Source organism: Micropterus salmoides, unplaced genomic scaffold, assembly GCF_014851395.1.
Source record: "Micropterus salmoides isolate LMB-PRFRI ecotype aquatic unplaced genomic scaffold, ASM1485139v1 Ms_hic_scaffold_15, whole genome shotgun sequence".
NCBI lineage: Eukaryota > Metazoa > Chordata > Actinopteri > Centrarchiformes > Centrarchidae > Micropterus > Micropterus salmoides.
In genome coordinates, this window is record NW_024040596.1 from 28475030 (window position 1) to 28487773 (window position 12744).

Sequence of the window (12744 nt, forward strand, 5' to 3'; positions counted from 1 at the left end):
AACTGCCTTCCTTATCTGTTGTTTTACCCTTAACCCTGCCACTGATTTTGTTCTCTCAAATGTGCTTCTTTTTCCCATTTCTCAAAAGCTTGCCAATCAGTCTTTTTCTTTCCTATTTTCTTTGCTTTCTCTGTCAACATAATTTACATCTCCTAAACAATCTGTACCTAGGATAGAAAAAATGCCTTCAGTTACATCATGCCAAAGTGAAACATCAACAACAACACCATTTTTTTTACCATTACTTTAGCTAGACCTGAAAGAGTGTCATGCAAAGTATTAAGTTTTGCCCCGATTTGTTCCCCATGTTTTTTACTGACTCAGACTCACTGAACAGATTTGCTTTTACTTGCAATGGGTTTTATCATTCACACATCACTCTAATCTTCCATATTGTAATATGTTCAGATCTTATCAAACAAAAACTAACTCTGGAGAAACTCTATCAGCCATATGGCACTTGCATTATGGTGCACTCGTTTTGTTTACAATTGTGTATGCTAGACACTGAAATGAGTTTATCACAGAGTATAATAATATATTTATCATCTCATACACCCAGATATTTTCCCTCCTGAGTGGAACATAATGTTTGAAATGAAGGTTACGATATGGTAACCTAGTTCTATAAGCACAAACTGCAACTGAAATGATTATCCAATAGGACCAATAGGACGTCGCTACCGATACGACGTGATGTATAAATAGCAGTTTCCCTACTGCCTCAGCATCTGACTGCCTCTTCAGCAGACGGCATCAGAGCGGCTCCGCCTGTGCTTATAGAACTAGGGTTACCATATCGTAACCTTCGTTCTATCTCACACAGGCTCTACTGGACTCTATGGGTACAGTGGGTGGAGCCCGATGACTCTCCGCCCTAGCCACGACAAGCCACGACAACCCGGTCGGCCTCAGGCCGACCACAGCCCGGGCAACCACATCACCTAGTAACCGAAAGGTGGGACACCCTGAGAAGGTCGCTGGACCAATAGGGGCTTGGCCTGACCATTAACACCTGCACTGCCCTGACTTCTCACTGAAACGCCCGTGTACAGGCTTGTGAGATTCACTCACAAAAGTCAGCTGACCAGGCTCTTCTTGGACAGGGTTTTACTGACTGCAGCTACAGCTGACCAGTGCATCGAATCCTTATGTTCTTAAGAACAAAGGAGGTGTGTTGTCTCAATCCGGCTGCACTGTGGACACCAAGAACCAGCATGCAGCTGGGGTGAACTGACAGGCACACAGCTCACTCACCTTCTTAGCAGAGGTGAGAGCAAGGCCCAGGGCTGTTCAAGAGATAGTATTTTCAATGAGGACTAATAAGGTGCAGATATTAGAGCCACCAACACAAGCAGCAAGTCCTACTGAGGTGCAGAGACACGACACCAGTCGCTGTCTTCGCCTGTGCAGAGATGCTCTAAGACAGCCTGCTTCAGCAGAAGTTGCTGGATCTGGCGGCCAGGAAGTCCACTTCCTCTTGAGAGGATAGACTGGCTTCCATTATGTGCTGGAAAACTGGTGGTATGCAGCAGAACTGCAGAGAGTAGCCTCATCTCAGAATGCTGTCCACCCAGCTTGTCAGCATGCAGCGGCGTCGCCATTCTGCATGAAAATGTGTACACGTGAACAACGCATCTTCGGCAAACTTTCCACCCCAAACTTTCCATAAATGGAAGTGTTCTGCCCTTCAGGCATTTAAGTTTAATTTTCATGCATTTAGCTTGGTACAACTTAAGTTTCATATGCTTTTATTTTGACATCCGTAAATTCGGCTGAAACAGGAAGTAGGAAGGAAAATCAACAGTTACCACGGTCTAAGTATGTAGAAACGGCAGACTGGTTAACAATGCAGACGTTCATTACACCAGAGAAAGGACATCTTACCTGTTGATTCCTCAGCAGAAGCATCGCATGTATGTATTTCATCTTTGTTCTAACTGAGTCAACTGATTAGTATGTTGATTTTCATTTTGTAAAAACAAAGTTATAAGGCTAAAAACAATGTGACATTGTTAAAGACTATGGATGATAATTGTAGCACAAGGAAAAGTTAGCATTACAAGATAGTTAGTTTAAAGTAATGTTCATGAAACTAGGTGGCTAACTAATTGCAGTATTTTTGTATTGTTATTCTTCTAGTTTCACTCTCAGTCTCCCTTTTGCTTATCAATGTGGATTCAGTACAATGTGAAGAGTGAAAATAAATCTGCAAGAATTCAGGCATTCTTCACGTTCTTGAATATAAGAGAGTTTAGCCCACTGTCTTGTTGGAGTTGCCACACCTCAGCGAGGACAGTACAGTGAAAAAGTGTAATTCAGCTGGAGTTTCAGCATCTTGAGAAGCAAGTAGGAAAGCAAGTCAAGAAAAAATGGAACTAGCAAAGACTGACAATGCATCTGTGAGCACACGAAAATCAAAGAGCTCTCACTCTTCGACATCTAGTACAGCAATAAGCGTGCTTGCTAAAGCAGAGGCAGCAACGGCACGAGCAGCATTTGCTGAGAAAGAAGCGAAACTCAAGGTACAAAGAGCAGCGAAGGAAGCAGAGTTACAATTGGGGAAAGCAAAGCTGGAAGCTGAACTAAGCACACTTGCACTCCAAAGAGAGGCAGCCGCAGCCATTGCCCAAGCTGAGGCATTAGAAGCAGCTGAGTTAGAACTAGAAGGCTCCATCAAGTCCAGTTCGTCCTCTCCAGAAGTTTTGCTAAATTAAGTTGCAACACACACTAAGGAATATGTAGAGGCACAAGCTAAACTTAATGTGTCACAGACCCAGGCATCCATCCACGCCGCATTACCTGAGGAAGCATTGTCAGAAGCAAGCTACGTCACATGGCATCCTCCATCAAGGCACAACTCAGAGTTGCTGGAAGAGCTAGCAGTGGGTGAAACCCCTAACAGACCATCTGGGCATAACATAGCACCAAAGCAGCCATTTGTGAGCAACCATGCTAAACTGAGGGACGTAACCCACATTAGTGCATGACTCAATGGAGGTCTTACAAGTCCGGAAAGACATGATGGACATTACACAATAACTGCTAGAGACCCTGGATGCCCCACTAAACCCAAAACAACACATTATCCTCGCAAATCACTGCAGTCAGGCGGGTTCCTCTCTCGTTTTGCGAGGCGGACTGCCTTACTGAAGGAAAACAAATGGCAGAGTATTAGCATACACTCAAAAACTCTTCCTAAGCTGAGAAAGGAAATGCAGATGTATAAGGCATCAGAGATGTTTCTCTGTCTAATGATTGGTCTATGTTAAAACTCTCACCTAAATGCCACAAGACGTTTATTGTAAATCAGCCTTTGATTAGAAACTAATGCTAATTTCTCACAAGTTAGTTACAGTGAAATTCAAAAATCAGCAACTTATAATGTATTTCTCACACTACGCACGTTGTTTGTGTCCGTTACCACCCGCGGGGCCGCAACTGCTTTGTTCCTATTAATGCATGAAAACGTATCAGTATTTTTATCAAACCAAGGAACACGGTTGCTGAACACAAGTTCACTACCGTTCCTCTCATTGATAAAGTTGTAGCTGAGTGTTTTCAACAGTAATAAGGATTTTGGTGTTGGCTTCTTTCTGAGAACAGATGCAATAGCACATTCTATCCAATCAAAAGCCAGCAACCGCTGCTGAATGAATCATTCACTGCTGGTGGCTGTAGGATAGACTGGTTTAGTGTATATAGTTTCTCTGTGCCTTTCTCTCCTCCTTCTGCTTACTAACCCCACATGCACACACCACGTGATCTCTGAAGCTAACCACACCTGTGACCCACAGCAGGCTAGCATCAGAGGTCTCCAATTTTTTAGTTCAGGGGAGAGTGATTGCCCGATTCTGTGGGTGGTCAGATCCATCCCCCTCTCTTAGTCTCTCCCCTCCTTTGTCTCTCACACACACACACACACACACACACACACACACACACACACACACACACACACACACACACACACACAGACACGCGTGCTAGATAGTTGTATGTTTTCGTATGATTTGTTTATTAGCTTCATTTCATTTTGCTTAGAATAGTTAATAGTGATTTACTTGCTAAAGTTATTGATCATTGATCTATGCTTGAGTTGATTAAAGCCTTTTATAATTTTAAGAAGTCGTTGCCTGTGATTATTTGTTTATAATGTATTAGTAAGAGTTGGTTACCACGGCCAGTGTACAGATTCACCCTTCTCTGTTTGCCTTCTATAGGTAGACAACCTTCTTTTAGACTGATCATACTTGGCTCATATTTGGTTATTGGTCCCTGATTCCAGGGTGGTGCCGTATTTATTAATTATAATTAATAATTTTAAATATTAATAATTTTATTAATATCTCTAGAATATCTTTGATATTCAGCTTATACCAAACCTGACCATATATTAAGAAACCCCCAACTTGCGGGTCGCGGTGGGAGCCAATCGCAGCTGACATTGGGCCAAAGGTGGGGTACACCCTGGACGGGTCGCCAATCCATCGCAGGGCCACACATAGACATACAACCAGTCACGCTCACAGTCACACCTAAGGACAATTTTAGGGTCACCAATCAACCAATCAACCTTGGTAATGTTCTAACCTCCCAGTGCTGTATGGTGGAGGTTGGAACCTGTGGCAGTGTTGGTACCAGTTTATGGTTGTTACCAGCTCACAGTCTTAAGTTATTATTTTCATTGTTTTTCACAGAATTATATGGTTATGTGGTTTTTAAAATAAATACAATTACATTGTGTTTCTAAATTATGTTTCAATTGATGGATTAACACTAGAACCGCCAACAGGTCAAATTTACCCATGGCTGTTTTTTGATTGTATGTATCTTTGTTTCAATATAATATTCAAGCCCCCCAGTCTCTGAATTTTCCTAAAAGTGTGTTATGTAGCACCCCTTATTGTTAAAAAATGTCAATATAAAGCCAAAAAATGACATTTATACCTATAAGCGCCAGCGGGCAAAATTTACCCCTATAGAGAATACAGTCATTTTAGTGCAGTTCATGTCACGCATTTAGATAAACATTCTATGTTGCTATTGGCAACGCCTTTCCCACTACAGGCGTTAAACTTGCTCAGCGCAGTGAGTGAAGGAGAGTGTGACGGTGGGGGCTGAGCGATGTGTCCTGGGTTGATTCTGCATCTGACAGCGATCCACTTGAATGAAGTAAACATGCATAAAAGCCGCTGCTCATAGGTTTTGTGTAGACTACATCAAAACTAACTTTCCATCTGATAGATGTGTGTTCTGCGGTCCCTTGAGCGTGCGGCTTCCTCGTGTGCTTTTTGACCGGCTATAACTTTTCCAGTACTGTGTATTTTTTAGTAAACGTGATCATTAGGCCTATACATTTTTCCGTTGGGTAAAAATCTACTATGAATTTTGGAATTGATAATAATAATTTTTACTTTTATGTGGACTTTTTAGCTATATGTTACTCTCTGAATGCCAGATGGAGTCTGAAAAAACAAGCAGAACAGTAAGAACTAGCACATTATGAGGCTATTATTACTTACTATAAAACAGTACAACAGTCAGTCTTTTTTGTAAATTGTTTGCTGCATTTAAATTCGAGCTGTGTTTAGAATATAACTAGGCTATAACATCTATAACAGCGGCGTGTGGATGACATCAAAAGAGCCGCCGCATGTGCGCAGCGCAGGCAAACGACCTGCACGGTGAAGACAATGAATAAAATAGAATAAACATTATGTAAATGCCTGAAATATGGGGATGGTGTATATAGCAAATGCACAGCCAATGTGCTAAATGTTTCCCAAAGTGTGTTGGAGCAACATGTAGCAGAAATAATCACAAAAATCACGGCATTTTTATTGCGGTAAAATTTACCTGCTATGGCGATTATAGGTATACAACGAACCCTGGCAGTTGTAGTGTTAAATGCAATATACAGTGTATATTGTAAAGTATTATTTAACTTTCTATACTCAGCATTTTACAGACTAAATCATTATGTGAACTTGAATAAATCGCATCAAAATAATGTGTCCCAAAATGATTTCATCATGCTTATTTAATTCAGTTCATTTCAGTTTAATAAACACACAGTCAAGCTGGTGGAATTTGATACCTGTAAAGCATGTGAGAGTGTTGTTACATCAGCCACAATGTAAATAACAGTAGAAGTGCTGTTGTTGTGTTGCTCTGCAATGTTTACTGTCACAAAGAAAAAGGTTTCCTGAGAGAACTGACTTAATATGTGCATCATGTTTGTCATTTCACAGCTTACTGGATGAAAGTAAATGAACTGAACAGAGAAAAAGTGAATGGTTCTCATGATATAGATGATATTATGATCTAATTATTCAGATTATTCATTCATTATTCAGTGTGGTCACAAGTGGTCAGTGGTCACAGGCTAAAACATAAATATACTGTGTATATACTTGTTAAAGAGAGAGAAGAAATATATTTCATTTTAAATTCATTGAAAACATTATAGAGCAGATCTTATTTCAGTCACACCACAGCCTCTCTACAGTATGTTGGCCTCACAGGAGCCAGGCTGCAGAATCTGAAGAGTAACAGTGACTTTAACTGATTTTCTAAACCAGGGGTAGAACATGGTATAAATCACAGGGTTTAGACATGAGTTAAAATAACACAGATATATCACAAAGTTTACAGACGATGTATTAATTAAGCTGCCCCCTGCAAGAGACACACAGTAATATGGGCAGAAACATATTAGAAACACAACTACAAGAACCCCAAGAGTCCTGGCTGCTTTCAGCTCAGATTTCTTCGCTGTTAGAGTCACTGAACGTTGGAGTGTGACAGCTGTAATGTGAGAGCGCATGGCACGAGCCTGAGACACAGCCACTACAAACACTCTCATATACAGAACTACAATGAGAGAAACTGGAACAATAAAGGTCAAAGCAAGGTCAACTGCTTCTGCGATATGGTCAATTACAACAACACACTCTCCGTAGCAGGAATTATACCTGCCTGGTTGAGTCAGGTCATCGTTTATAAAGAGACTGCTGTAGAAAACAGAACAGAACCAACACAGAAAAACACAGAGTTTAACTCTTCTCTCAGTAATTCTGGTGGTATAATGCAGAGGGTGACAAATAGCAACATACCGGTCGAGTGAGATGAGCACCATGTTTCCTACAGAGGTAGAGGGAATAGTGTATGATACACAGACAAACAGAGAACACACAAGGTCACCAAGAAACCAGCAGGATGTTTTTCTAAGGATTTCTACCGGCATCAGCAGGAGGGCCACGAGAAAGTCTGAGACAGCCAGAGAGAGGAGGAGGATGTTGGTGGGTGTGTGGAGCTGCCTGGAGGGAAAGAGAAAAGTATCATAACATATAGTGGAAAATTGTGGATAACGTAAATTTAAAAGTTTGAAGAACTTGTATTTCTAAAACTCTGCTGGGAAATTGATCTGCCTGAAGTGGGAGACTGAGATGATGACAAGCAGGTTGAGAGCCACAGTGAGCAGAGAAATGGAGAACACAAGAGTGTGCAGAAATACAGCTTCAGACTGAGGAAGTGTCGGCTTCCTGCAGGAGGTGTTGAGGAGTTGTGGAAAGCAGAGTTCTGCTCCGTCATCAACCTCCATCAGACAGTGAGAGGAGGAAAGGAGGAGCTGCAGCTCTGGCAGCTTCTGACCAGAACACTTTATCATACACTTGATTTATCTCTTTCTGACACTCAGTTTGTCCCTCCTCTCCTCTCTCTCTCAGTCTCTATTGAACACTGATGTCCCTCCTCTCTTCTTCTTCATATCACCATCATCGTCTTCATCACGTTCTCTCCAATCCTCCGTTATTAAATATGAAAGATGGGTATTAGTATTACATTAATTACTACCACTTAAAAAATCACTATATTAATATTAAGTGAAACCAACAGTTAATATACGTAATAGATAAATGGGCTAGCAGATATGGGGTACTCATGGCCATTGAACACTGAGGATGGCTTGAGCATCGGGCAAAAGGTAGCGTTCATAGACATATGATGACCAACGGCCCATACCGTTGAGTGCTGGGACAGGAGCGATGGCTGCTGCGGAGCAACCCGTTCTCATCTGAAGTGTCATATACACACGCTTTGACAAAAAACGTGGCTATTTTAAACAAAACATTGATTCTGCATGTGTATGATATGCTGCAGTTTGCTATTGCGTTGCAACATAAAGGAGGCTAACCATACCAGCTGTAGAGTTAGCCATACGTATATTTACTGACATAGGTTTAGGCATAAACTTCTGTGATAGTTAGGTTAGGGTAAGTTGCCTTGAGGGACTGTCAACGATTTAAACACAAACTTCAGTAGGTAGCTAGCTAGTTAGCGACCGGAAGCTCTACTAGCATTTTCCTTTCAGCCCAGTGGGCAGCTCCTATACACGCAAAATTTACATTAACTACACTTGTCTGCAGGAGCCTGCAAGGTGGCCTGAGGAAACAAAGGAGGGACGCAAACCAAGCTCAAGTCATGGGTTTCCGTCTTCCGAGACAAGAGAGGCTGTTGTTGTTAATATATACAAATATAATATACAATATACATATTAATATGATTAAGATTAAGATTAGAAGATTAAAAAAAACCACTTCACTTCACTTCTTCAACAAAACTCCTATTTTGATGTATATCTGTTGATAATGAACCATAGTTGATAAAACTGTGAATAAGCTCATTTTCAAACCATTCTACAGTCAGATGTTCTGCCTTTATTTTAAGTAAGTGGGTGGGTATGAGACATGAGAGGTATCTTACTTTTTGTCAGGGTGAATTACATGTGAATAATACACAGTGTTGGGCAAGCTACTTGGAAATTGTAGTGAGCTAAGCTATCAGTTACTCTGCCATGAATAAAGCTTCACTACACAAAAGCTACCACCCAGTCAAATGTAGCATGCTAAGTAACGCAAACACAGCAGTAGACCTGTTCACTACACAAGAAGCTACTTTAAGTTGCGCTAATTTTGCATGACAAGAAAAGTGTAGCTTGCGTGGCCAAGCTACTTGATAAATAAAGTAGTTAAGCTACTGAAAAGTTGATTCAGTAAATAGTGAAGCTACCACAAAAATACTAAGTTACTAGCTAGACTACAAGTAGTGACTGCCCAACACTGATAATACAGTCTGTGCCACTTGTGTAAAATTCGCTGGCCAATGTTATACCAGTAATATTTGTTTTTTTCTACAATAGCATTCTTGTGTCAGTTGTAAACTAAGTCAGTGTAGACTTATCAAGTCTCAGTTCATAGCCGGGTGAACACCGGCCAGTGCAGTAAACATAGCCTAGCTAGCTGGCTACGATTTCAGTACAGTAATATCAAAGACCCTTGCTCCTTCTCAACACTCTGGTAATATTCTATTCACAAAATACAACCAGTAGTACAGTAATGTTAAATCTTACTTGTGAAAAGTAATCCCTCGAGCCCTGTTTGCAATGGATCGCCGATTTGAGCATGAATATGCTGCACAGTGCTCGCATCTTGCTTTCTTCAGCTGCGCAACTAGGAGGACGACCGGTTCAAGATGGCAGCCGCATTTCTTGCGCCCAGCAGCCAATGGGGCGTCTGTCTCTGTATTATGTCTATATGTGCAACTCCCAACAAAGATCATTTAGAGACAAGATGTATCACCCCATAGCTAAAATTAAGCCTTCGACACAGGGTGAAAAGAGGAGCTGCAGCAATGTGCAGTATGACAAAGAATATGATGGGTTTTTTTTTAATTAAAACATTTAAACCTGTTCTGGTACAACTCCTAAATAGGATTTTGAACCTGAAAATGTGAATAATACCACCTCTTTAATATCAATGAATGGCATTTCACTGACCATTTATAGGCAACTATGGGCGTTTTGAAGGGTTGGACATGGAGCTCCCTCTCATGTGCCACATTTCAAGTTGATTGTTATTTATTACAACACACGGTTTTATAAGTCTGAATAATTTTTTGGCTATTGGGAGCACATACACTTTTAGTGAGGATTCTACACACAGTTTTATAAATTAGGCCCCAGGACCTTTGCTCAGCAGTACTTGCTGTCAAGTTAGCAGACCTAATCTGAGCAAAACTAGACCTTGAGGCCATAACCTACTTCTCAGACAATAAGGTTGTTCTGGTGTTTGTCACAACTAAGCTAATATGTTCAAAGTCATATATGTTTTCACAGTAAGAAGAAGTAGGTGAGCATGACTGTGATCTGTAGTTTTATGTGAGCTAATCTAGTAATATGTGTACATGATGAAAGCAAGCATTTTGTTGATTATACACTTTGTATGTTTTAGTTTTACCTTTCCTTGCAACAACAATAAACAAAGGGACCCCTGGCTTCATATTCTTGATGTTAGAAAGGTGTTTTTCTGACTGTCAAGTTATGTACAGCACGTACTGAGGGCAGCTGAGTTGTTCATGGTTGAATCCACAAAGAACAGCATTTTTTGTTGAATTCTGGACTCTTTCTTTTAACTGGGAGTACCTCCAATACACTGATTTATATTAAAACATCACACATGTTAACTTTGTCACCCTTATTGCTGTGCTTTTTGTATTGATTCAGCAAATTGTTGTATTGAGTGCTTAGTTTGCTTTGTTTTTTGTTTTTGTATTGGTGTGTCTGTGTATCTTTTGTTGTTCTCTAAAGTCCAAATTGTTTTAATTGATTAATTAAAGGACATATAAAGTGTATATTGTAAAGTACTACTTGACTTCCTATAATCTATACAAATACTGTATATCACTATAATAAAATTAATAACATCAAAACAATGTGTCCCATAAAAATTTTATAATGCTTATTTAATTCAGTTTATTTCAGTTAATAACCACACAATCAAGCTGGTGGAAGTTGATACATGTAAAGCATGTGAGAGTTTTGTTACACAGTCACAATGTAAATAACATCAGATGTGCTGTTGCTGTGTTGCGTTGCAATGTCTACTGTTACAAAGAAAAGGTTTCCTAAGAGAAAAGACTATTAATATTTGTATAATGTTTGTAAGTTCACAGTTTACTGGATGAAACTGAATGAAATAAACAGAGAAACAGTGCGTGGTGCTTATGATATAGTTTATATTATTCCTTCCTAGAGATGCAAAGCATTTCTGATCTATGATCTGATTATTCAGATTTCTGAATGTTTGAAGTGGGTCAGTTATTGAGAAAACACATGACATGTGAAAATGTGATATCAAAAAGGGTGTGATTGATTTATTTGCGTTAACAGATGTGTATATACATATGATTATGTACAAAAAGAAATATATCCATAACACAAAGTATTGATAATAAGCAAGAGAATCTAAAATCTAGTCAGTTTAATGCTGTTCCATTTTCTCCTCCTACATGCTTGACCCACCTCCCCTGTCACATCTGTGGGCTATAGGGATTAGATTTGGATTGTTTAGTTTTCAGTTCATGCCAACTTGTAAATATATACAGTTTATATTCTATTTAAAAAGAGAGAAAAATAAATTTCACTTCCACTTTTTGGATTTAAGGTAATTGAAAACCTTTCATAGAGCAGATCTCATTTCAGTCACTACAGTATGTTGGCCTCACAGGAGCCAGGCTGCAGTATCTGAAGAGTAACAATAAGTTTAACTGCTTTTCTAAACCAGGGGTAGAACATGGCATAAATCACAGGGTTTAGACACGAGTTTAAATAAAACAAATTTATTACAAAGGTTACAGAAGTAGTATTGAGCGAGTTGCCCCCTGCAAGAGACACACCATAATATGGGAATAAACATATTAGGAACACAACTACAAGAACACCAAGAGTCCTGGCTGCTTTCAGCTCAGATTTCTTCACTGTTAGAGTCACTGAACGTTGGTGTGTGACAGCTGTAATGTGAGAGCGCATGGCACGAGCCTGAGACACAGCCACTACAAACACTCTCATATACAGAACTATGATGACAGTAACTGGAAAAAATAAGCTCAAAACTAGGTCAACAGCTTCTGCGATATAGTGAGCTATAACCACACACTCTCCATAGCAGGAATTATACCTGTCTGGTTGAGTCAGGCCATACTGTAGAAAGAAACTGCTGTAGAAAACAGAACAGAACCAACACAGACAAACACAAAGTTTAACTCTTCTCGCAGTGATTCTGGTGGTATAATGCAGAGGGTGACAAATAGCAACATATCGGTCAATTGATATGAACACCATGTCTCCTATTGAGGCGGAGGGAATAATGCACTTAACATAAATATACAGAGAACACATGAGGTCACCAAGAAACCATCCTTGCCAAAAATTAAACACTGCAAAATTAACTTATTTAGATTCTTTTCAACAACAAATACACCAACATGGTAACATAACTACTCAAATGGCACTAAACTAAAAGATTATTTCATTAAACAAGGTAATGCTTTGAGTTTTGAGGAGAGTACTCTTTTGTTTACACAAAGGAGTTCAGGGCTGTCCCTGGTGTCCTGGAGTTTCTCACACCTGGGCGTGAAGAGGAGAATATCCTTTGATGTGAGGTAATTAAACAAAGAGCAAGGTCAGTTGCTGTGGTAATGCGTGTGGGGGGCGGGGGCAGTTTAGGGTTTCCTTCCCTCTCTTACTAAGAGTTCCGATAGGCTGTTCAGGAGAAAGCTAGTCTCTGGTGAATGTCTCTTTTGTCATTTTAACAGTCAGGCACCGCGTTTTACGAACTGCCCAGAAACAGCACTTAGGGAGAGAAAACCTTTCACCTCTTCCTTGGAGTCGCTTCAGCTGTCCAT

General features: G+C 40.1%; 1 protein-coding gene across 1 annotated transcript; it reads right to left on the reverse strand.

Annotated features, from left to right (window-relative positions):
* Positions 1 to 6025: 6025 nt before the first annotated feature.
* Positions 6026 to 7606, reverse strand: LOC119903704 (trace amine-associated receptor 13c-like). The gene is made up of 2 exons (XM_038719928.1): positions 7434 to 7606; positions 6026 to 7322 (listed from the first exon to the last, which is right to left on the reverse strand). Exons 1-2 carry the CDS (start codon positions 7604 to 7606, stop codon positions 6506 to 6508), a joined length of 990 nt encoding a protein of 329 aa, XP_038575856.1. The 3' UTR covers positions 6026 to 6505.
* Between the last annotated feature and the right edge of the window lie 5138 nt (positions 7607 to 12744).